This window comes from Hemibagrus wyckioides, linkage group LG02 (genome assembly GCF_019097595.1).
Source record: "Hemibagrus wyckioides isolate EC202008001 linkage group LG02, SWU_Hwy_1.0, whole genome shotgun sequence".
Lineage (NCBI taxonomy): Eukaryota > Metazoa > Chordata > Actinopteri > Siluriformes > Bagridae > Hemibagrus > Hemibagrus wyckioides.
The window spans coordinates 17,319,381-17,346,784 of NC_080711.1; the positions used below are offsets into that span (position 1 = coordinate 17,319,381).

General features: G+C 37.6%; 1 protein-coding gene across 1 annotated transcript; it reads right to left on the reverse strand.

Annotated features, from left to right (window-relative positions):
- Nucleotides 1-31: 31 nt before the first annotated feature.
- LOC131368315 (dynein axonemal assembly factor 5-like) lies at nt 32-27,083 on the reverse strand. The gene is made up of 13 exons (XM_058414336.1): nt 26,521-27,083; nt 21,016-21,200; nt 20,382-20,506; nt 20,137-20,255; nt 15,934-16,166; nt 14,244-14,471; nt 13,842-13,985; nt 11,899-12,064; nt 9,739-9,886; nt 6,375-6,525; nt 4,317-4,473; nt 3,976-4,167; nt 32-1,033 (listed from the first exon to the last, which is right to left on the reverse strand). Exons 1-13 carry the CDS (start codon nt 27,059-27,061, stop codon nt 909-911), a joined length of 2,514 nt encoding a protein of 837 aa, XP_058270319.1. The 5' UTR covers nt 27,062-27,083; the 3' UTR covers nt 32-908.
- Between the last annotated feature and the right edge of the window lie 321 nt (nt 27,084-27,404).

A 27,404-nucleotide genomic window follows, 5' to 3' on the forward strand; every position in this document is an offset into this window, starting at 1 on the left:
AGGTTATTCGTAAGGAGGGTCAATACACTGCCAGAAGTGTTACTTGCGTGAAATTGAGACACAAGCCGGATATACAAGCTCGTTTGGCTCTGTAACTTCAATGACAGACTAAAAAATAAAGTAAAAATGAAGTAAAAAACTGCTACAACAATATAAATTACAACATTTCATGTGTAGAGCTACATTATGAACGTGACCATATAAAAATAAGATATTTATGATAAAAAAAATATGATGTCTATTTGGACTTATAGCATGTTGTTTGCTCTGATACCTCATAAAGAGCTTTAACAGTACTTAATCACTGTGCATTTGTTAATGCAAATTACAGTTTTGTAAGTAGTTTCTTCCTTTAGTAACTGAAAATTTCTGGATTGAATAACATTAAGCTAAATATAATAGTCAACAACAGAGTGGATGAACATTGTTTTAACTGAAACCTTACAAAATTGTTTTAACATTTAAAGCATATAATGCTCTGCAAATGTTCTGCATACACTATGTTGGCTACTGTGTAACTTATTTTAAAAGCCTTTGGAATGTGATGTGGAATTTGATGTGGAATTTGATGTGAAATTAATGGTGTACCATTTTTCCCATTTTCGCCTTTAATGAAAATGCAGTGATATCATATACCAAACAGTTAAAAATAAAAACAACATGAAAATTAGAGCTACTACTAAACATATTACTTTAATCTACATTCTGTAGTATTACAAGAGCAAACCATAAATGATTATTAAACCATTTAAAAAAAAACTTTGTTACAAATTTCCTTAGATAGAGAATTATCAGGCAGTCAACATTTTATATGACCATATAAACAAACTATTTAGTTCTGATTTATCAAATATTCAAAAATATAGATGCTTTATGTAGTCCACTGGACAATGAATTGTGGCTTTGCATCACAGAGACTGTATATACTGGAGCAGCTGATCACAGTACTCAGAGCTGCGCTGTTTCTCTCTCACTTCCTCCACTTTCTGCTGCAGAAGAACAGGATCTGCAACACTACTGGCTTTCAGAACCTCTGGAGGGAAAAGGGATACACAAGACACATGACCTAGGTGGCACTGATCCCACACTGAAAAAGTTATTTACCACATTAGTCACCAGTGTTTGATGCTTTTGGAAACCAAACTGAAGTACATAATGCTTGCTTATTTCTAATAAATAAAGAACAGGGCAGATTTTCAGAATCTTAAATTTTAGGTGTATTCTTCGGCAGTGTTTTTAACAAAAAACATCTTGTTATAAACTTGTGGACATGGCCCAAGTGGAGTAATGAACATTTGGTATGGGTTTCTCTATCACTTAACAGTTCACAGTTTAATGCTATTAGATTAAGTTGTTTTTGGATTATAATGCCCTCTTTTTGAAAATAAATAAATAAGAATCAAAAATGGCAAAATCATTTATGATTTATATATATACACAATACTCACAAAAAGTTAAGGATATTCGGCTTTCGGGTGAAATTTCAGGATGCACCTAAAATGCACTATAACCTCTACAGGTGAACTTAATTTGACCTTGTCTACACTTTTGAATGCTCATGTCCAACTGTTCAGTGTTTCAGTACTTTTTGCATAACTTGCTGTTCTCTAACAAGGTGCTTAATGGCAAAATTCACAACTGGTGTTTGATCCATAAATCGACCAATGAATTTTCTGGTTCAATTAGAATTGGTATTTAAACTGTCCTCTTCATCATGCTGTTCACATTTTGACATCATGAGACCAAGACTACACCTAACAATTGATCAACAGTACCTCGCCATTGTGACGCTTAATTGTGAACAGTGCCCTGCGGAACGGGATGATGAATGCCACTCAACTCCAGGTACATTTAAGGGAGGTGAAAGGCACCCAAGTGTCACATCAGACCATTCAAAACCATTTACATCAGAGTGGTCTGCGTGCTAGACGACCTGCAAGGGTACCTGACCACACCACCAGGCCAGGGAGCATTTACGCTGGACGAGGGACCAGTGGGCCTCAGTGTTCTCTGAAAGTCGATTGCCAACTGCCAACCCGCTGCCAACAATGTTGGAGACGTCAAGGAGATCACTATGCATCAGCCACTGTTGTGGTGGTGTTACAGTCTGGGCAGGTGTGTCTACTCAATACAGAACTGCCCTACATCTTGTGAATGGTACAGTGACAAGCCAATACTACCTGAATAGCATCATTAATCCAGTCATTGTGCCCCTGCATGAACAACACAGGCCTAATTTCATCTTCATGGACGCAATGCTCCAGCTCATCGAGGTCGCATCATTAGGGAACAGCTGCTGGAGGCTGGGGTACCTCAAATGTAGTGGCCTGCACTTTCTCCAGACCTGAATCTCATAGAAAACCTATGGGATCAGCTGAGTCGCCGTGTAGAGGCTCGTAACCCTGCACCCCAGAACCTCAATGACCTGAGGGCCGCCCTTCAAGAAGAGTGGAATGCTACGCCTTAGCAGACAATAAGTCGACTCGTGAACAGCATGAGATGTCGTTGTCAAGCTGTAATTGATGGTCAATGGCACATCACAAATTATTGAGACATTGACATTTTTTGTTGTGTTATACCCACCGCTATTGTTGGCTTTTGTTTCAATAAATTGTTTGAGATGAGGAAATCACCATTGCATGCTTCTACTTAAATGCCCTAGTTTCATGATACATCATCATTGTAGCGTGAACTTTTTACATTTTCCATAAATTTCACCCAAAAGCCAAATATCTTTAACTTTTTGTGAGTAGTGTATATACATACACATTGATCAGCCATAACATTATGACCATCTGGCCATCCACGTGACGTAAAAGAAGAAACTTAGAGTGCCTAACACAGAAGCTACAGAAAACAAGTTTACTTTACTCTTGAGTGCAAGTGTCAAGTGTTAATGTAATATTTATTCTCCACTTGCACACTCTGTAGCTTACTATACAGGGGACTTTGTTATTCTAATCCCTAAAACAGAAATATAGTACAGTGAACACCTGACAGGCATGTTCTGTAACAGTCAGGGGACTGTTACAGAACATGCAGGGCTTTTAAAGGAATGTGTTTTTCAGTGTGAGCCCAGACCTTGATCTGTTAGAAGTAAGTCCCTGTCCATATTATTTGCCCAGAGAGTTTTCCCTTCTATTATTATCACAGATAATAATGATTCCTCCTACTGCTGATGCGTCGCAGGATGCTGACATCATGAACTACGCAATAGCTAGATTTCAACCATATCACCCTGGAATGAACCCTGCCCACTTTTAGTCTGTGGACTGTAAAAGAGGAAATAAAACATTGGACTTGTTGTATGCTAATGTTAAGGATATTATATAATGTCCAGGACAGCTCCTTAGAAGGAGGAGGGAGTCCTAAATGATATAAACAGGTTTTTAACAGGTTTGATAATGTCCCGCTCCCCAGCTAGATATGTCATGAAGTTGCCAGAGAGGATGGTCCTGAAGCACCTAAGAACAACAGCTGAACCATTTCTGGACCCCCTGCAGTAGAGGATGCTATCATCTTCCTGCTGAACAGAGCTTACACCCACCTTGAGGAGGCAGGCAACACTGTGAGAGTCACATTTTTTGACTTCTCCAGTGCTTTCAACACCATACGACCTGCACTGATCAGCGATAAGCTACTGGACATGTGTGTGGATACTCCTCTGGTGAATAAGATCTTATCTTATCTTATTGTATGTCTAAAACAACACAGCTCTCACTATAAATAAACAATAATAACCCAGGTAGAATTCACATGTACATCCCTTCATTACTTAAATAAATAAATGTGCATATACATGTCTGCAGCTATCAGTTAAACACATTTTAGGACAAATACTTTTAAGACCCACAGACCCTGTTTACATGACAGCTGAGAAAAAAAAACTTTTCTTGTGTTGTCAAATGTAACATTTTAGTAAAGCCACAAAAAAAGAGTTATGATTTAACATCAACATATGATATTAACACTTACCCAGTACCATAAGCTGGATTTGGTGGTCAGGGTCATCCAAGTAAAGCAGCAAATGCTGGAAAAGGAACTCGAGATTGGGGTGATGTGTGTGTGTGTCAAAGTTTTTGTCTAAAGATGAGAGCCACACACTCAGAGCTTTCAGAGCTTCAGCACGCACCTCCTGGCTGCTGTCATCTAACCGTTTTAAAAGCTCTAAAACACACAGACAGAATGAAAGAACATCTGGATCAGAAATAAACTGAATATATTCAGAAATGTAAGAGAAGCTTGTGATTGAGTGAAGCTTGCATCTGGCTGAGCAGGTCAATGTAAAGCTGTGTTGCAGATGTCTAAGTGTGTACCTGGGTAGATCTTGTTGAGTGTATCTGGGTTAAGGCATCGTTCTGTAACAGTAATGAATGAGGATATTGATCTACAGGCCAGCAAGCGAGAGAGCTGTGAGTCTTCCTCCAGTGCTGAAATTAGGTAAGCACTGAATTCTGTCTCCATATTTAGAACCTAAAAGAAAACACACACCAATCAACATGTGAGGCAATGTTGCAACCTTTTCGCACTTAGTTTTTGCATAAAAGAGGCCAGGGATTACAGTGAAAGCAACCTTTATGCTTGAAACATGTACAGACACTAACAGCCCATCTGCTGGGGCATAAAAACAGTATATATATTTCATCCATGCTATGGATTTTTTTGTGCATCCATCTTACAGAAATCATCTAATTCATACAGGCTATGATGAATGTTTGGTCTGTAAAATCAACCCAACAAGCAAAATATTGCAGAGTTTATACTTTAATCATTTAATTTAAAAGTTTATTTGCAATTGCATTTCCTATGTGTATGCCCACAATGTATTCAAAATATACTTCAAACTGAAAGATTATGTTTATCATTAATCAAATACATTTACATTGTGACTGCCTCTCAGACATTGAGACTGCCTCTCAGATACAATCAGCTGTGTCTGTGGGGATTTCATCAAGATGGCCCAAGGAGACAGGTGTGGGCCAGGTGATGGCCCATACAGGAGATGGGTGTGGGCCAGACGACACACACACAAAGGACATTCAGTTTTGTGTATTGAGAACCCTCCACAGGAGGTCCTTACAGTTCTGTATTCTTGTATAAAGATCTGTCTCACAGACAGATCTTTGGGTTAAGATACTTTGAAGACTGACCAGCTAACATCACTGTTGAAGACCCGCTACACTGCTACCTTCAATAAATTCCTCTCCCCAGAAGAACTCTTAGTCAAACTTATTTTATGTATTAGAGAAATGTAATACATTAGCGAGCCACCCAAACCACTGCTTAGCCAAATACAGCAAAATCTAACAAAACTCAATAGTGCAAAACACAATAGCATATTTACAATTGCATTTTCCTCTTCAACAATATGGTTGCCAAAATGAATTAATAGCAATCCTTTTGTGTTTATAATTTGTATTCCCCATGTTCCAACTAATTAAATAAAAAGGCTTGTCTGCATTTTCACGGTTAACAAGATCAATCAAAGACCGGTCAAACAAACACATGGGTGAGAGGGACTGTTGTTTTGGAGAAAATTACAAAAAGCATTTTTATAGTAGTTGGGCAAATGCTAAGATGAGACACGTTTGTACAGACAACTTCCTTATTTTAATACTGAGGATGTAGTGTTTTTAAAAATGTAAAAATTGACTAATGATTTTGTTAGTTGTTTAAACTAATGCTCAGCTGTATATAATAATAATAATAATAATAATAATAATAATAATAGAAAGAAAAAAAGAGACATTTCCCTCTGGATAAGAGTGCCTACTAAATGCCATGAATTTTAATGTTGCTCCTTTTAGGCAGACACTATATTGGCAAATGTTTTGGGACACTCCTCCAAATCACTGAATTCAGGTGTTGTTTTTCAGGGGTTAGGCTTGGACCCTTAGTTCAAGTGAAAGGAATTCTTAATGCTTCAGCATACCAAGACATTTTGGACAATTTCATGCTCCCAACATTGTGGGAAAAGTTTGGGGATGACCCTTTCCTGTTCCAACATGACTGCACACCAGTGCACAAAGCAAGGTCCATAAAAGACATGGATGAGTGAGTTTGATGCTGACCTCACAAAAGTGCTTCTAGAGGAATGGTCAAAAACTCCCATAAACACACTCCTAAACCTTGTGGAAAGCCTTCTCAGAAGAGCTTAAGCTGTTATAGCTACAATGTAACAGCTATAACAGCTGTTATATTACATGTGCATGTAAAGGCAGACGTCCCAGTTTTGGAATGGCTCAGAGTCTCCGCTCTATTTCATATGTAAAAAAGTTGATTAAACATGAAAAAGCTCACTTTTTTGTTTTTACAGGCTCACAATGTTTAACAGTGTTACCATCAGAACCAACCCAGATAAATGTTTGTTTTACCTGTTCCTTTAAAAGAGCTTCGCCCTGCAGCATAGCCAGTAGACAGCTGAGAGCTGAAGTCCGAATTGCGGCTGCAGCACGGCCTGCATGCCACACCAGATTAGGTAACAGGAGCTCCTGCAGAAATACATCTAGGTACATAGAAAATGTCCTAAAGAAGGGAAGGAAATATAATCATATGATATGCAAAATGATTCACTTCTTGCAGTGAATGTTCTTAGGTGAGTTCAAACAAATGTGCCATGCTCCAAAACACAAACACAAACATGCATGCACACACACACACACACAATTATACAAAGTATTATAATACCATAAGTATTTGGACAGTGACAATTTTTGTACTTTTCCTTGGTACACCACGATAATGAATTTGAAAATGAATCAGTCTGTACACTTTCAGTTATAGCCACGTTTACATAGTCCGTCCATTTTCCCAGGCTCAAAATTAATTTGACAATTGACTGATCACCAGGTTCTTGGACAGGTATGGCCTGTTTACCTCAATATTTCACGGCATATTTAAGGAGATAAAAGGTCTGGAGTAAACTGCAAGTGTTGAATTAAGGAGCTGTTCAGGGAAACTCTGAATATGTGATCAAAAAAGGTAATGTTACATAATGTTACACACAACTCTGGCATGCAATAGTCTTATTTAAAGGCATATTAAGTCTAATTTAAATAGCACCATGAGATATCAGATTCGTACGGCGGTAGTGAAAAATCTAATGGTAACCTCTCACCAAGGACATTAACAAATTAAAAATCAACTAAAAGCATTTTACCTCAGTGTCATAAATCCCATGACTGGTTCTTCCACAGACATGTGTGTCATGTCATTTTAAACAATATGTTCTTTTTCTAAAGACTCTAAAAGCCTGTACCCGAAAAGATAGCTGGTTTGGCTGAGCTGGATGACACAATGATATTGTAAGTGACACAATGTGAGATGGTATGTTTGATATTTTGTTGCACAACCTTTTAAGGCAATCACTGCAATCAAGCGATTTCTGTAACTCTCAATGAGACATCTGTACCTGTCTACAGGTATATTGGCCCATTCCTTGTGTCCAAACTGCTCCAGCTCCAGCGTTCAGCTCTTTCCACTGATGACCTGCGACTGAGACCTGCGACCGAGACACTGGCCAGCACATTTCGCTCCTTAATGCCTCGATAGTCTTGAGATTTTATTGCGCCCTACAGAGATTCACGACACCCTGTGCAAGATGCAGCAAAGCAGCCCCAGAACATAACCAAGTCTCCTCCATGTTTCACAGTAGGTATGGTGGTCTTTTCTTTGCGTGCTTTTTTTTTTGCGTCTGAGAACAAAGAGCTGATGGGACTTGCAAAAAAGCTCCAGTTTTCTCTCAGAAGCTTTGTGGCTTGTCAATAAGTATTTTGGCAAATTCCAGTCTCACTTTTTTATGATTTGCTTTTAATGGTGGAGTCCTCCTTGGTCATCCTCCATTAAGTCCACTTTAGCTCAAACAGGGATGGATGGTGCGATCTGACACTGATGTACCTCAACCTGGGAGTTTACCTCTAATTTCTTTGGAAGTTGTTCTGGGCTCTTTGGTTAACATTCATATTATCTGTCTCTTCAATTTGTCATTAATTTCCCTCTTGTGGCCATGTCCAGGGAGGTTGGCTACTGTCCCGTGGACTTTAAACTCCTGAATAATACATGCAACTGTAGTCACAGGAACATCAAGATGCTTGGAGATGGTCTTATAGCCTTTACCTTTAACATGCTTGTCTATAATTTTCCTTCTAATCTCCTGAGACAACTCTCTCCTTTTTGTGGTCCATGTTCAGTGTGCACACCATGATGATACCATGGCACAGTGACTACATTTCACCCTTAAATAGGCAGAATGACTGATTACAAGTTTGAAGACCTCTGTGATGCTAATTACTGGACACACTTTAGTTCAACATGTCCCTGTGATCAATCTTTTCTAGGGGTACCAACATTTTTGTCCAGGCCAGTTTTATTAGTTTTTTTTTTAATGCTTCTGCTGAACCACAATTCAAAATCAATATCTAATTTTCATTAGTCAATTTTCAGTACATTTTATTATTACTCTTGTCAGTTTCAAGTTATTTAATTTTGTGGGTTTTTCTTTCTTTAATAGAAGGGTACCAACAATTTTTTTTTTATCCATGTGTACACATACACTACCAGTCAAAAGTTTGGACACACATTTTACTTCAGTGTTTTTTGTTTAGGGATTTATTTTCTACATTCTAGAACAATACTGGAGATTTCAAAACTATGAAATAACACACATGGACTTAAGTAATCCATATGTAATGACAAAAAACAACAGTCAGTTGTTATTTTAAGACACTACTGCAAGAACAGTATTGTCAAGTGCATTTGCAAAACCCATCAAGCACCATGATGAAACTGGCTCACATGAAGACCATCCCAGTAAAGCAAGACCAAAACTTACCTCTGCTGCAGAGGAGAAGTTCATTTAGAGTTACCAGCCTCAGAAATCACCAATTAACAGCACCTCAGATTAGAGCCGTTATGAAGGCTTTACAGAGCATCAGTAGCAGACAATCCTCAATATCAACTGTTCAAAGGACATTATTGTGTATTTCGGCCGCCTTCAGTATTGTTTTACAATGTAGAAAGAAATAAACATCAGGAAAGACCATGGAATTAGAAGGTGTGTCCAAACCTTTGACTGGTAGTGTACATTTTTAACAAAAATAGATTTTCTTTTATCATATTATATGGCTGGACAGAAAACAAATCCTCTATGGGAGTACCCCAGAGAATGCAAAGTGCAATTTTTGTAGATTGTTTAACAGACAATGAAACGCTGTAGTAATACAAGCATACAATTTTTTAAGTGAATATTTTTGAATTCTTTCAGAGAGCAATATATAAATATTAGGCACAATAAATATGCTAATTTTGTTTACCATATCATCTGTAAAACAAGGTGTTATCACAGGCAGTTTTATGACATGGGCATGAATGGCTACAAATGGAACTGGGTGAATACTGAAGTAAAAACAAAATTCTGAAGTATAGAACTATACTTTCTGCTCAGATTTAGTCAAACGCTGCAAAACAGATAGGATGGCACAGTACAGATGGATAATGACTTTCTAATGGATATGTGCATGGTTTCCAGAATTTTGTTGACGGATACAAATCCTTTGCAGTCAATAACTGTTTGAATATTAAAAAAATACCTATATATTTATCAATATTTATCATTATGTTAGTTTTAAAGGACTATGGAAAAATAGCTGTAATTTCTTAAACCCTTGAATTTAAGCTGACAGTATAACACATTGTGATTGCTTAATTTCTATGGAGTCCCTGAGACAGTGAGCAACTTACCCCTGTGAATCCAGTGTATTCCTAGAATTCAACAGAAGCTTGGAGAGCATAGTGAAAATGTGTAGCCGCATCTCTGGTTCTTGACTGGGCAATAAACATTTCTGCAACAGAGGTATGAGCTCTGGGAGAAATTCTCCAACCACTGGACCTGGGAAAACATCCTCACACAATTAGCAACATATTAATATTAAAAACAAGCAGCAGTGACAATAACATTACTAAGACAATTTCAGTTTTACAGGAATTAATGTTAGTGTTGTGTGCTGACTGAGGCATTTATCACAGCCAAGCTAACATTATTCCTTACAAAAGTTAAAGTGGTGAGTAGCTAATGTTTACCTTCAGCATTGTCATTTATTGCTGTGTAAGCCACTTGTAAAATGCTGTCTGATGTTTTTTTGGTTATGCAGAGCTTCTAACACTGATACATTGTGTGATATCAAGTGCTCAATTACTGGACATTCATGCAGTGTGGTGTACCACTTTAATTATCAATGCTTATAGTCAAGTCATACACACAACTCAATTTCTCTTGTTTTTGCCTCCAAAGCTACAGCAAAGGCAAGCAATCTCTTTTAATATGTATTACTGTTAATGATAAATCCAATCTAGATGTTAATCTACCCTAATTGATTAGCTGACACTGACAAGGATAAGCAGGACTGCTTAGAGTACTGTTATGGTTACAGTATATGTGTTGTGTGAACCACTTTTTTTCATATCAGCACATTAAATACTCCAGCTCCAAACCTTAGTTAATCCACATTTTCACTAAAGCAGCCTAGTCGGAAAGGCCACTAAAGTCTTCATGTACATGGAAATACATGTACACACAAGGCTGCATTCTTCCCACTCTTGTCTGCCATTAAAAATAATAGAGTTTAATAATAATGCCTAATAGATATCAATTTAGTGCCTAAAATTAGTCAATTTTGAGTTAGATTTTGTGTCAAACTGTAAAATCTAAAAACTGCACACTACCTATAAAGGAATGTTTATTTATCAGTGTTATACCAATTAAGAAATGCTCTGTTAGCTTTTCTTCATACCACTGTTATGGGTGATGCCATGAGAAAATGTCTGAGAAATGCATGTAGCACTTGTTTGTAATTGTAGGATACAATGGGGCAGCCAGTTCTGTGGTAAAATGAAAAGCTTAATGCTGGCATTTAAAGGAATCACTATGATTTAACTGTTGGCCTAAAAGATATTAGAAGACTTTATTTGCTTACTAGCCACTTGATTTTTTTTGAGAAATAAAAGTGCTGTAAAATATGCAGCGAATATCCAAATGACAAAGGTTAAGTATGGAAGAATTTAAAAAGTAATGTCTTGGGCTGCTTTCACAATAGGCAGTTTTCCAACACGTTACATGTAATCAAATGGTTGCTTTCAAAAAGCGCTGCTGTTGTGCTTTTTCATCACAGTAGACAGCCTTCAAAGGTTAACAAACTAACTTTTAGAAAGCTCATGGAGTTATATCAAGTTACTTTTATCATCATTATCTTTTCATTATTATCTTTTATCTGTATGTTTCATAAACTACATTTATTTAAAGAATTATTATAATCTTGTTATTGATGTTAATAATTCTTGATAGAATTAGTCTCTGAATTAATCTCTGATAGCATGCTATCAGAAGGGAGAGGAAACATTGTTACTGATTACTTTTACATTACATTTCTGGCATTTGGCAGAAACCCTGATCAAAAACGACTAACATTTTTACCTCATTTCTTATGCATCTGAGCAAATGAAGTTTAAGGACCTTGCAGTGGCAGCTTAGTGGACCTGGGATTCGATCTCACAGCCTTCTGACCAATAGTCCAGCACCTTAATTACAGAGCTACAGAATCCCCCATGATACAGTGTATATTTCATAATAGGACATTTTCAGTAGAATATTGTAACCAATAGAATTGGTTGATGTAGTGTACAAAGACTGTGTGTGTCCCCCACCATTGAGCAATTGTCCATTAAGCATGGCCAATTTTGTCTTGGCTATGACATCACAGTGATTCAAACTCTCTCTGATAACTTAGGAGCCCTATTGTCATATGGGTCCACTGACATAATGACAATAGTTTCACAAAAGCATTTTTTCATATTTTCCCCAAAGGTTCAAAACTGCCATCAAGTTATAATAATGTGCCAACACACCGGACTGAAGGGCAATAATCTCTAGTTGGGTTTTCTTGACAGAGTATGTGGACCAGGATTTTGGGGATTCCATCAACCACTGCAGCAACTGTGCCATGTGCTGTCTGTACAGCTCATGCACACTGAGACTTAGCACTTGACACAAACACAGTACACACTCCTCTGCCTGCAAAAAAACACATGATAGAGAATATAATTTATATCAGATTTTATCAACTATTGTTTATTTTGTTATGGCACATGTTGCATAGGTTTTACACAACCATGCATTTACACTGTTCAAAATAATAAATACATGCAGAGTGAAAATGAAACCAAGTTAATGAATTCATACAGTGTCATACAGTATCTCTATGATTCTGAAGCTATGTGACATACAAATGATAACGACACCTCCTTTGTATACAAGCCTAATTCATTTTAAGGTTAAATTTAATTCATTCTTTTTAACTATTCTGTATAATTTGTTCCACATATAGTCTGTTTTGTTGATAGTTAAGACAGTTAAATATACTGTATGAGGAATGTAAAGTAAGGGTGATATGTGAATACAAAAAATAAAATGAAAATTAATATGCAAATATTAAAATACAACATTCCATTTGCCATTTCATATTTTCAGATTTTATTTGCTAAGTAGCTATACAATTAAAATGAATGAATGTATCTGTATCTATATCTAATCTACATCTATATTTCTGAAACCAATATAGTAGTAGAATAACATAATAATAATAATAATAATAATAATAATAATAATAATAATAATAATATGTAGTGAACTGGCAGAAGTCTACGTAGCAACCACAGTGATTTTTTCATAGTGTTTGCACAGTAAACATAATGTTACAAGCAGAAAGAGCGTTGTAAATGCTTTACGGAACAGTTTAAATTTTGAGAATATCTCTATTAGAACTTGAGATATGATCTCAGTCATCATATGATTTTCTGATATAAAAGACTTATAAGCAAATGTCGTGTTGCGGAGCCATTTTCATCGATTTTTATAGATTTTCTTTTTTAAAAAATTCTCATTTTTGGAGATATAAAAATGAAATTTAGTAGTCTTATGTATTTTTTTCAGCTCTTTCCATTTCTGCCATTATGTATGACTGCATGTAATTAAGATACACCTATATAATTGATGCTGATTGAAAGAGACAATTTGTTTTTAACTTTTTGTATGACATTTTGATACTTTTGTGTAGCAATAAAATAACAAACAACAAGAATTATGTACACTTCCAACAGTATTAAAGTTGCATTTTTTTAACATTTAAAATAATGCATCACTTTTACATAACAGAACATTTTCAAGATTTAAAAGAAATAACTAACACCTTAGTTCTAATATGAAGAAATAACATTTACAGTTGGCAAACGATGGTTTCATTCGTAAAAAAAAGGTGGTTTTCTCCAAGTTTTAATGACATATATGGCGCTTATTTAAACTCTGAATGGTTTTTGAAATATTTGAGGTCAACTTTGAATAATTATGCTGAAGTTTATTTTTGGCACAGGAAGAAGGGGTAAACATCGTTCGAAAGCTTATTCTATTCTCTGATTAATAATTTAAATTTGCATAACAGTATGCACATTATGAATGGAATATACCCATCCCCTGCAAACCCGCTTCCATGAGTGAGCCGGTTACATCATTGGTAAAAAAATAAAAATAAAAAAATATAGCACAGCATATTTGGCAAATATTTTGGCTGTGTAGAGTTTAGTCAAAATTTAGACAAAACCCACACCATTTAAAAGATAATTGTATTAGCTTTTTAAACATGTATGTTTGAGTACATTTTATTTTATGTACTTTCTGAAAGAAGCAATTCATTTACACCATCTATGGGAATTCTGGCCTATTCCAATAGGCTTATCAGTTGATCTGGTTGCTAGTGTATATGGTTTGTGTTTGTATGCGTTTGTGTTCTTTCTACCTTAGTATGGATTTGTAGCTCTGTGGATACACACTGCATAGTCACAAGAATCTTCACCAGTGGTAGACTGATGATGCCACAGTCTTCCTCACACACCTCCAGAAGAACCTCCACACATGCCAGCAGCTGCTCAACATACACAGTCTGAGAATAATATGTAAAAAAGAGATTTAAAATAGATACTGTAGTAATCATAGCACAAAACTAAGGCATAAAACTGATTTTATTTTTATATTTTTATTATGTAAACTGGCACAGAGCAGCAAAACTGTCACTAGAAGTGGGGTTAATATACAAAGTCCAAAACCTGCAGGTTGTATCTGTGCACAGCATGTCTGTGTGTGCAAGTTGGCACACCCCTCTAGACCAATGGTTCTGCCAAGTTATTATTCTTTATTTTACCTGCTGAGACTCCTGACAGACATCAGGATGAGAAAGTACTTGTCCGATTTGGAGAAGTTGTGGACCCAGCACCTTCCTGTTGCTCCCCTTCAGGATTGCTGACAAAACCATCAGAGGAGCCCAAGGAGAACAAGAGCAGGAGGAAGAGTTCTTCACATGAGCCAGTATTAGCTTGAGGAAGACCTCTGGGCTAACAAACACCCCTAGAAGCCTGGCTGACTCCAAACCCTGGGGAAGTCATACATTACTGAGAAAAGCTGATCATCTGGGCGTAGATAAATCACTCAACTATCTGACGTTTTTGGTAGTATTACTACAAGGTGCAAGGTGTCTTCTATATATTAAATGCAGAAACCTGTATGTAGTGCATGTTATTTTATTAATATAGGCAAAATAATTTTTAACCCATCATATATACAAAATTGGGTATCAAACGAAGTGAAAATAACCTAGCACAAGACAAATGCAGCAAATCTTAGCTGACTAAAATTCCAGGGTGTTATAAACTGTCTAACTCTTCAAACCTTGTGCTAACACTCAACAACCATGGTCTCGCAGCTGCCTGAGGATGTGACTGATGCCTACAAATCAGGGCAAGGCAATAAAAACATATCAAAGCACTTCCAGATAACAATTTCCTCTGTCCAATGTTGGTAAGAAGTTGTAGTAAAGGTAATCTGTGGAAGTTAAGGCAAGACCTGGAAGACCAAGAACACCTTCAAATAGAGCTGCCTCTATGTTGGCCTACAGCGCTGCTTGCACAATCATGATCTACATGGAGGGTCAGCAGAAGTAAATCTTACCTGTGATCTCATCACAAAACTGACCTGTCTTCTTCTTCTTTCGGCTTTTCCTTCAGGGGTGGCCACAGCGAATCATCTCTCTCCGCCTATACCTATCTTCTGCATCCTCAACACTTGCACCCACTAGCTTCATAACCTCATTTATTACATCCATACACCTCCTCTTTGGCCTTCCTCTTTGCCTCCTGCCTGGCAGCTCCATGTCCAACATTCTCCTACCAATATCCTCACTCTCCCTCCTCTGAACATGTCCAAACCATCTTAATCTGGCCTCTCTAACTTTGTCCCCCAAATGTCCAACATGAGCTGTCCCTCTGATGTACTCGTTCCTAATCCTGTCCAACCGCTTCACTCCCAAAGAGAACCTCAACATCTTCAGCTCTGCTACCTCCAGCTCTGACTCCTGTCTCTTCCTCAGCGACATTGTCTCTAAACCATACAGCATGGCCGGTCTCACCACTGTCTTGTACACCTTCCCCTTGATTCTCGCTGATATTTTCCTATCACACAGAACTCCCCAAAACTGAGCTGTCTAAACTATGTAAAACAACAAGTGCATCATAATGAAGTTTTGTTACAAAGATGCATAAAACATCATGACATTGTGCTGGAACCATTTTCTGCAGCTCTAATCCCTCCTATCATGTTTTAAGCTCATTTTAATTATAAAATAATAACTTAGTTTGATTCAGAATATATTGAAAAGACAGATACAGTAGCACTTTTTCTGATAAAAAAAAAACCTTACATAACTAATAAACATTAGTCTCAGAATTCACAGAGCATACAGTAAAAATAAGAAAGCTTCATTTATCCTAAATTCAAAAATATCATCCAAAGTACCTGCATTATCAATCTAAGGACAAGGCTAAGCAAGAATAGCTTACGTTTTTTCTGACATCTTGTTCTGAGTCACAGCAGGCATGGTAGAGAATTGTGAGCAGTTGCTGCAGGTGTTGTGTGCAGTGCTCTTCGGCATGCAGAAGAAGGACTTGAAGTAGCTGCATTGTCTTTACTCGTGTCTGCACCAGCCAATCCCTAGCATCATGAATCAAGGCTGGCATTAGCTTAGACAAGTTCCTTACCACCAGCTCCCTGCACCCCAGTCCTGGACGATCCACTGGGAGGAGAAATGAGAATAGTGCAGATTAAATATACTAGTGAGTGACTAGTAGTGATGTTTTAACCATGTTAAGGTTCCTGACGCAAACATGCTCACATTGAGCTAAGTCTTGAACACAGCAAGCTGTGAGCAGCTCAGGTTTCTCATGCTGTTGGTTCACTTTTTTTCAACACTAGATTTAACCAAGGGGTATTTGTAGATTCCCTTGACTCTGGTATCCTGAGGTTTTCAAGTCAAATCAGGTCAAGAAGCTTTTATTGTCATTTCAATCTTATATAGCTGACGCAGTACACAGTGAAATGAGACAAATGTTTCTCCAGGACCTTGGTAATAAACAACATAAAACAACAGAGCTACAAAACAACATAGAGCTAAGGACAGTAAGTTGTCCTAGCTACATAAAGTGCAACTTGTGCAATCTAGTGCAAAGAGTGCAAGACAAAAAGACAATGCAAAACAAAACAGTACAGGACAAGTACACAAAATACACAAACTAACACTGACCAGTCTGTATAATGTTATATAGTGAAATGTGCAAAATAGGAGAACTGTAAACAAGAGGGTTCTTTTAAACATATACTCTTCTGCATAGCAGCAGTTGGTGGCAGTTGGAAACATTTTTCCATTCCAGTCATCCTTCCATTTGATTTGTTTAAAGCCCCAGCAATGTTTCAACATCTAATGGACAAAATACTCTGCCCCCACAATGCATAAGCTGTTGCTTATTTAGAAAAAAATATTATTTTATAGTAATGAGTAACAATGACATTTACAAAATCTGACTGCTGTCCTGATATCTTTCACTTGGGCAGAATTCTCAGCAAACCCAAAGAAGCGTGCATTTGGGTAGATGGAAGTATGGTGTCTGGACTTCCACTTGGGCCATTGGCAGGTGTGCATGCAAATTTATAAAACCGCAGCAAGTGCAACCTGTGCAAGACCCAAGACGAAAAAGGGGATGAGGCAGCTCATTGGGTTGGTAATTTTTTGTTGGTTTGTACCCAATTCTTCAGGCATCACCAAACTTTTGACTAAATTCCCTAAAAGGAAAGTACCATATTCCGTTCAGAGGATGGTGCTGTATGAACAGCTTTTGATAGATAAAAGCAGTTTTGTGTGCTAGAGTAAAATTATGACAACCTAACTGCAAGTGTACACACTCCTAGATTTATACTTTGCTGAAGCAGTTTTTGATATTATTACACCACTTCTATTATTCACTTTCGGATAAGAGTCTATCAGCATGGCAAATTTTGACTTGGCAACATTTGATGCATACCCAGTGCCTTGCATTGATGAGCTGCTGGAGTGGTTAGGTGTGGCTCGATTTTAAACTGAACTGAACTGAACTGAACATGACAATGACCCAAAACATACCAGTAAATCCACCAAGGACTGGCTGAAAAGTAAAAAATGGAGAATTCTGAAATGGCCAAGACAAAGCCCAGATCTAAATCCTATTGAGATCCTGTGGGGTGATTTAAAACAGACTGTGCATGCAAGAAAACCCCCAAACATCACACAGCTGAAAGAATTCTGCATTGAGTAGTGGGGGAAAACTTTCTCCCAGTCGACGTCAGAAACTGGTAGATGGCTACAAGAAACTTCCCATTGAGGTTATTTCAGCCAATGGGGGAATTACTAGCTATTAGGGCATAGGGTGCCCTAACTTTTTTATTCAGGTGAAATGCTCATTTTTGTTGATTTCTTTTGTTAAATTTGTGAAAACAAAGTGATATTTTGTGGTTTAGATGCAATTACACCATTTTCAACTACAGGTGCAAATTAAATCAAGATCAGAAATTGACATGTCGACATTTCTTAATAAAGGACTGAATATTCAGTGGGGTGTCCTAATTTTTACACATGACAGTAATTACTTTTTTCTTTACACTTTATATGCTGTAAATACAACTTGCACATAACTCTCTATGCACATACTGACATAGCTTTAATTATTGACATACATATTTACATATTTATCTGCACTTGTTCATTTTCACAATTTCTACTATTTGCACATACAGTGAGGGAAAAAATTATTTGATCCCCTGCTGATTTTGTACGTTTGCCCACTGACAAAGAAATGATCAGTCTGTAATTTTAATGGTAGGTTTATCTGAACAGTGAGAGGCAGAATAACAACAAAAAAAATCCAGAAAAACACATTTCAAAATGTTATACATTGATTTGCATTTTATTGAGTGAAATAAGTATTTGACCCCTTTGCAAAACATGACTTAGTACTTGGTGGCAAACCCTTGTTGGCAATCACAGACGTCAGACATGTCTTGTAGTTGGCCACCAGGTTGGCACACATCTCACATCTCAAGGAATTTGGGCCCACTCCTCTTTGCAGATCCTCTCCAAGTCATTAAGGTTTTGTGGCTGACCCTTCAGCTCCCTCCACAGATTTTCTATGGGATTAAGGTCTGGAGACTGGCTAGGCCACTACAGGACCTTAATGTGCTTCTTTCTGAACCACTCCTTTCTTGCCTTGGCCGTGTGTTTTGGGTCATTGTCAGGCTGGAATATCCATCCATGACCATTTTCAATGCCCTGGCTGAGGGAAGGAGGTTCTCATCCAAGATTTAACGGTACATGGGCCCGTCCATCGTCCCTTTGATGCAGTGTGGTTGTCCTGTCCCCTTAGTAGAAAAACACCCCCAAAGCATAATGTTTCCACCTCCATGTTTGACGGTGGGGATGGTCTTCTTGGAGTCATAGGCAGCATTCCTCCTCCTCCAAACACGACGAGATGAGTTGATGCCAAAAAGCTGGATTTTGGTCTCATTTGACCACAACACTTTCACCCAGTTCTCCTCTGAATCATTCAGATGTTCACTGGCAAACTTCAGATGAGCCTGTACATGTGCTTTCTTTAGCAGGGGGACCTTGTGGGCGCTACTGGATTTCAGTCTTTCACAGCGTAGTGTGTTACCAATTGTTTTCTTGGTGACTATGGTCCCAGCTTCCTTGAGATCATTGACAAAATCTTCCAGTGTAATTCTGGGCTGATTCCTTGCCGTTCTCATGATCATTGAAACTCCATGAGGTGAGATCTTGCATGGAGCCCCAGACCGAGGAAGATTGACAGTCCTTTTGTGTTTATTCCATTTGGGAATAATCGCACCAACTGTTGTCACCTTCTCACCAAGCTGCTTGGCGATGGTCTTGTAGCTCATTCCAGCCTTGTGTAGGTCTACAATCTTGTCCCTGACATCCATGGACAGCTCTTTGGTCTTGGCCATGATGGAGAGTTTGGAATCTAATTGATTGCTTCCTTCTGTGGACAGGTGTCTTTCATACAGGTAACAAGCTGAGATTAAGAGCACTCCCCGAAAGCGCTCCTACTATAATCTCAGCTCCTTACCTGTATAAAAGACACCTGGGAGCCAGAAATCTTTCTGACTGATAGGGGATCAAATACTTATTTCACTCAATAAAATGCAAATCAATGTAGAACTTTTCTGAAACGCATTTTTCTGGATTTTTTTGTTGTTATTCTGCCTCTCACTGTTCAAATACACCTACCATTAAAATTACAGACTGATCATTTCTTTGTCAGTGGGCAAACGTACAAAATCAGCAGGGGATCAAATAATTTTTTCCCTCACTGTATGGTAGATGCTAAACGCCATTTTGTTGCTATGTACCTGTATTTAGAATGACAAAGTTCTATCTATCTATCTATCTATCTATCTATCTATCTATCTATCTATCTATCTATAAAGCTGAGACAATGTCCACTGTTAAAAGCATTATACAAATAAATTGAACTGAATTGAATTGAATAGCTTAACAGCCAAAAACTGTGTGCGGACAAAAACAAAGTGAGCAGAATATAAGTCTATGCAACATGTGGTAAAGAAAACTCACTAGAAATAAGTTGCTAACTCAAACTTTAAATATGTTCTGCATCATGGAGCATGCTTTATGGGCACATATGATTTGTTTGTTAACTCACCTCCAGGTGGGTACTGCAAAGGTGAGGAAAGCAGGTAGTCCATTTTGTTCTTCAGATCATCTTCATTTTCTTTCTCCCACTGAGCACCAACTTGCCACCAAAGCTCACATGCCAAAGCTCTGAACAAAGAAAATATTCCTTACTAGTTTTGAGTGATTTCAGTAAGCTATATAAATAATTTTTTGATTATTATGATTATTAATTATAATCAGGAAAGGCATAAGAATGTAACTGGTTACTGATACTTGATCTCTGGGAGGTCATCGCTGTGGCTGCTTAACAACAGTGGAAGAAGCTTGTGGAAGTAAGAGTATCTGTCTTTGAAGTTGAGAAGCCAGTCACCAGCAACCAAAGTCACAGCCTTCCTCACCTAGAAAAAGGCATGGCAACGAACAGCAGGATGCAGAGACTATTAACAGGTTACATCAAAAACAGAAAATAAACTCTCAATAAATAAATAGATAAACAAAGTGACTGCAAAATGGGACCCAATTTCTGTGATGGAAAACAGAATGCTTATTGCAAGAGCTACTACAAATTGCAAGATCATAAGGGCATGTCCAAAGTAAATTTTAACATTCAATTAAACAGTACAACGTGCATTTTCAATATAATCCTTTTCCCATCATCATCTTAATTACAGTGGAAAGGAAATAAAATATGTTTTATTCTCTGTCTAATTATCATTACAACTAAAAATCTAGAATTTTTTTTTTCCTCTTTAACCAAAAGACAATTTCAGTGTAACAAGTTAGGTTGTTAGCTAATGTTAGCTAATCCAAACAGATTTTTAATTCACATTAATGAACTTCAAATTTTTTAATGGTTATGGAAAACTATTAAATATATGGAGAACCTAATGTAGAATAATCATCTTGCCTGGGGTGAGTGATCAAACAATCTCTGGGCCATGTGCGAGAGAACATCATCCATTGTCTTCACTGTGCCAAAAAGGACAACAGCCCCAGTGGCCTCTATGATAGCCATTCTCACCCGTGAATGCTGATGTGAAATCGTCTGCATCAAAGGCTTAACCAGACACTCTGCTTGCATATGGAAGTGGTCTATGTCCATTTTCAAAGAACAAATAATAACAAAACATTAAGTAAAAACAGACAATATTAGAAACAAGTTAATTTATAACTTAAAGGGAAAATAAAGAAAAAGAACCATGTCCATAAAAAATAGGGTGATATAACTTATTTTCCATTTTTATCCAATACCAATATGAGTGCTTATATAAAAATATTTAGGCAGGTTTTGTGTTAAAATAACATCTAGATGAATTCCAGGACTCCAGGTTTCCCAGTAGAAAATTGCCCAGAGCAGCACAATTTCTCCATCAGCTTGCTTCTTCCCATAGTGCATTCTGGTGTCATCTCCCAAGCAACACACATACACCCTGCCATCCACACAATAAACAATTCATCAGACCAGTTCTCCTTCTTTCATTGCTCCATGGTCAAGTTCACTTGCCCATGCCCATTGTGGGCACTTTCAGCGGTGGTCAGGGGTTAACATGAGCACACTCACTGATCTGTGACCACGCATCAAGAACCAATACACCTTTCTATCATGGCCAACATTAACTTTTTAATGAAAGTGCTACAGTAGCTTTGACCTTGTCATTAGTTCTCCCAATTCTGGTTGTTGATGTGAACATTATCTGAATCTCTTGTCCTGTACTGGCATTATTTAATGAATTACACTGCTGACACATGATTGGCTTATTCGAAATAATTGTACAGAAGACCAGTGAAAAAGTGTTTCTATTAAAGTGTCTATGGTTGGGTTTTGCTCCACCTGAATTGGGCAGGAGGATGAGTTCAGGGCCTTATGGTGGAGACCTTTGCCAAGTGGCTTAACCTACTGCAGCTGAATTTTGGCATAACAAAAGTGATAGTGGTGGTGGCCCCACCTATCACCTGCCACCAATGACAGAGAGGTGACATGACCTGAGCATGCATTTTGATGACAGACTGGATTAGACTATCAGTCCAGGTGGTGGACCAAAGTTGTGATGACTTTCTGTGGAGGGTGCAGTTCATTTATGTGTTCACATCACTCCTGTGAATATTCTAACAAATGCTTTTTACACTGTTGTGTGTTGGAGTTATTTGGCACAAATACAAAGACAGCAAACAAACTCAACAAACTGATGAGAAAGGCTGACTCTATTATTGTAGTCCTACTAAATCTAATGGACATTATAAACAAAGTATAAACAGAAAAGCACCCTCAGTAAAAGACTGATACTATCAGTAACAGACTGATACACCTTGTTGTACTAAGGTGCACCATGATCTCAGATCTCAGGTCTGTGCTTGATAGTAATCTCACTATAAACCTCACGCAATACTGAGACTACGTCTGCTCCCCAAGCTTAACAAAAATGTGGAAACACTCAGACAGTTAGTTTTAGTAATATGATTAGCATAAAATTTGATCATACTGAATGTACAGCCAGCACTTTGATCTGAAGTTAGAACACATTAAGAGGACACTTAATCAGCACAGTATAACACCAAATCAGTAAAACATCAGGGAAATCAATCTGTCCAGTTAGGAACCCTACTTAATTGTGAATCAATTTCACCTGCTTTGGTGCAAATGAAAGTGACAAAAGGTGCACTGGAAAGACAAACTGCAAGTCAACCTCCAAAAACCGAATGGTTTTACAGGTGGTGGCCACAGCTAATTGCTCTTTCCTTATCCTCCCTGACTGATTTGTCTCTAGATTAGTGTTTTGTTAAGGGCCATGTCAATACTTGTAGCATTAGCCAGTACCTGCAAGCCAGTTAGTTTACAGTTGTAGTACAGCTCCTCCAGGATGATACATCCATATGAGCCACAGCAAGGAGGTTTGGTGTGTTTCACAGCACAGTTTCCAGAGCATAGATGGGGTTCCAGGAGAAGGCCCTTTACATGAGAAGAGCTGTACTGGACCATAGAAGGCCTTCAACCCAGCAGCAGGCCCAGTATCTGCTCCTTCCAGAGAACACCAGAATTGGCAGGCCCCCCATTGGCACCTTGTTCTATTCACAGATGAGAGCAGGTTCACAGTGAGCACACGTGACAGCCATAAAGGAGTATGGATATGGCTTGGGGAATGTTATACTGCCTGCAACATCATTCAGCATGACCAGTTTGGTGGTGTGTCAGTGATGGTCTAGGGAAGAACATCCTTGGAAGGTTGTACAGACCTCCATGCTAGCCAACAGTACTCCTACCCCTTCTAGGGATAAAATCCTCCAAGCTGTTGTCATACTCATAGTGGTGCAGTGGGCCCTGGGTTCCAGAGTGTTTCTGGATAACAAAGGCATTGCTATTGATTGGCCCTCACATTCCCCAGACCTCAATCCAATTGAGAACCTCTGGGACATTATGTATCAGAGCATCCGAAGCCGTAATGTAGCAACACAGACTGTCCAGCTCACTACTGCCCTGACCCAGTCTGGAAGAAGATCTCCCAGGAGAGCATACAGGCACATGGGGGCCATACACACTGATCCTGCTTATTATTATTTACAGACCCCCAATATTCTGAAATCCTCTGTGAATTTGTAGATTTCATTTAAAACGTTGTTATTTCTTTAGACAAACCACTAATTGTTAAAAAATTTAATATTTATTTTGATAATCCAGGAGACCCTTGAGAACCATCCTAGATTCTCTGTCCATCCTAGATTCAGTAAGGGTAAATCAGAATGTAACAGGACCCAGTTGTAATGGTTGTGACAATCTTGATCTCATAATATCATTCGGTATATGCTTCGTTATGTGCAGCGGCAAAAGACCTTGGTGTGATTATTAACTCATCTTTCATTTGAAATTCACATAGATCATATTACTAGGATAGCCTTCTTTTTTCTCAGAAACATTGCTCTATGTTGTATTATTAAATCATCAGCTGTTTATTGTTTTGATTATTGTAATGTCTTACTGTCTGGATGTTCCAGTAGGAACATAAGCAAGCTCCAGTTGGTACAGAATGCAACATCTAACTAGAGTCCTAACTAGAAGAAATGAACTTCTGTCTTATTCACATTGCATTGGCACCCAGTCAAATTTCACATTGATAATAAAATACTACTGCTGTAAATCACTGAATGGTCACTGAAAACAGATTTGTTTATTCAAGCCCTTTCTGAATAGTTGTTTTTTTTTGTGAAGGATCTGGAGAGTTCATGGGCATAGTGTTCTGTTGAACTGGGCTGTTCTGTTGAACTTTTTCCTTGGGGGAAATCTATTAGGGATAAACATGAACTTAAATTTAAAACCCTATCATTTTTAGTCTGAATTTTCAGGTTCATATTAAGCTACTTTGTGACATTGTCCATTGTTAAAAGCACTATACAATACAATACAATATAATTTAATTTACTACACTGCCGTTTTTTTTTTACTGTGCTTCTTTATCTGATTTTATTTTTATTGTATTTATGTTATAGATTTGTAGATATACAGTAATGTGCAGTCTTAGACGTCCTAAATTTTATTTGTCAACAAATTTTTTAATAGTTACACATTTTATGAATTCTGCATTAATGAGTCAGTTCAATACCGTTTTAGATTTCCAAACATTACTTTTCCAAAAAATAATGTTGAAAAAATGTTTGTATGTCATTGAAGTGTAAAAACTTTATATTGTGTAAGACCACTGTTCAGACAAAAAAACTTAATTAAGGTTCCTGGGTTTTGCATGCAAACATGACAGTTAAAGTCTCTTGGATAACTGTGGTAGATTCTTCAAGATGGTTAGTAAAACCTGGGACTGTTTAGTTTATTACTGTTTATTGTACACTGTAGTATTTTTAAGTAGAAATGTTTAATTTCACTATTTTTGAAGTCGTCTTTACATTACAGCATTTTCTGCATATGAACAGTACTATACCTCATTCAGCTATAGCATTAAAACCACCAAAAGTAAAGTGAAGGTAACATTGATTTTCTTGTTACAATGGCACTTTTCAGTGGGTGGGATATATTAGGCAGCAAAATGAGTTCTTTAAGATGACGTATTAGTAGCCTGGAAAATGGGCAAATGTAAGAATCTGAGCGACTTAGAAAAGGGCCAAATTGTGATGGCTAAAAGCTTGGGTTAGAGAATCTCCAAATGTCAGGCCTTGTGGGTTGTTGCAGATATGCAGTGGACCAGCAACAGGGTCATGAGAGCTGAATACACACTGATGTGCATAGAAGAAATGGAAGAAGGTGGCCTAGTCTGATGGACCAAATTTCCTTTTACATCATGTAGATATGCATGTACATCACTTACCTGTGGAAAAGCACCAAAAGGCAGTTTGATTTATAAAAATTTATTGTTCAATTTAACTTTTTGCAATATATTTAACCCCATCCCAGAATGAAATATTAACTTGTTATAGCTTGGTATAATTGTAAGTAATAACAGGCTGAAAACAGAAAGAAATTTGCCACATTCACAGATGTATATAAATAGGCATGAGAATGATGCATCTATGGACCAAAGGTATTCAGGTATTGTTATAATTGAAACAATTTGATTTAATTTTTAACTGTAACCGATTAAAATTTCCAAGAGCCACTTTCTTGCAACTATGTGCTGGGTTCATTCCAGGTTTAGAGAGCCATGTCCACTTACAGGTCTTAAAAACCCTTTAACAGGGCATCAAAGCCATCAGTGCTAGTTCATAGTTCATTGCATGTTGAATTCTGAAGCCAACATTAAAGGGGATTTTGTGGTAATGTCTAGTTTTCCATAAATAATCAGATCAGTCTAGTCAGAATTTCATCAACTGATATGCAATTCTATAATTGAAAAATGTCTATTAAAGACATTAAATCAGTAGTTACAGAAATATTCACATCATTCAGGCACCAACAATCATGGCACAGTCAAAATCACTCAGATCACACTTAATTGTCCCTATCCTGATTACCTGAAGCTGCTGGCTCATATTTGTATGAATTTATGTCCTGCACTGCTGGCACATAACTGGCTAATAAGATCAGGAGTGAGAATGTATACGTTTCATCATTTTTGTATGTTTCATTCGTGGGAAATATAGTGAGAAATTCATTCAACGAAAACCCAAAATATAATAAACTCTACTGCGGTATCAATGATCAGCTAGCTTCCACACTCGGGGGTTCCCAGTTGCAAAACAACACTCCCACGACTTTAAGGAATTTACAAAGCTACATAGTTACCATGGCAACTGAAGCCTTGGGAAGTAAACAAACTCACGTGTTAAATACACTTTCAAGTGTACTTCCAGCCTCCGTAAATAACAAACAAATGCATACGCAGGATTATTACTTAGCCTTCTGTTTACAATTAACAGTATTAACTTTAATTTATTATAATATTAAAGGCTAGATATGTGGATATGCCAGACTCACCTGGTACACTTCGGGCAAAAAGTATTGTGCATTTGCAACTCTCCTTTATAACTTCGGGGAAAGGGTCAGTTATAGTTTTTTGCAGTATTTTTATCATATCGTCCAGGTACGGAGCAAGGTGCCTCTCACAGACCTCTACGATAAGCGACAGAACTTCCACCATAGACAGCCGCAACTCTTCCGCTGGTTCTACTATCTCATTTCCACCGAGTCGCTGAACCAAACAAGGCATTATGTAAGGCAGTGATGACTCTGGGTTTGAAACACATCTTATAAAGTCTCTTATTGTCTGAATAGAAAGTTCTCGGCATCTTTCCATGGGATCTGATAGGCATCTCAGAAGCGAATTGAGCAGACTAGCAAAAACTTCTTGTAACACGGTATTTGACAAGCCTTTCTCGATTGTTTCTTTTTTTATACCTTCCAGTGCCCGTTTTCTTGTGAATTTCTCGTCTCCATTCAAACAGTTTAAGTGTCGAGCCAAAGATCTCACAATTTCCGCAGCAGCACGTTGTTCTTCTGTCGCCATTGTCAGACGCATATGTTGCTGAGTCGCTGGTAGTTATGGTGATGACCAGCTTTACGACAATCACGTCTATTTACGGCAGATCCATTTTACACTCATAACGTTTTTAAACAACGTTCATTGTAAAGCAAGGGTTTTCACCATGGTCTTTTGTCTAAAAATTCTAATCTAGCGCTCTAAAGATTACACAACAAAGGTCTAAAATGAATGTCTAAAGCACCTAAGTCAAAAGATGTATAAACTTTAGTAAACTTGTTTTTGTACTTGTTAGCAATTCTCTATCCATCCACTAGAGGCTTGTACTCTCCTTGACGCAGTAATGACACAACAGAGACATAAATTAAATACAGAAATCCTA

Coding starts and splice junctions, on each gene's coding strand:
- LOC131368315 (XM_058414336.1), bottom strand. CDS start 27,061: ATGCGTCTGACAATGGCGACAGAAGAACAACGTGCTGCTGCGGAAATT. Junction 20,256..20,381: donor GATGACCTCCCAGAGATCAA/GTATCAGTAACC, acceptor TTCTTTGTTCAG/AGCTTTGGCATGTGAGCTTT. Junction 12,065..13,841: donor AGCTACAAATCCATACTAAG/GTAGAAAGAACA, acceptor GTTTTTTTGCAG/GCAGAGGAGTGTGTACTGTG.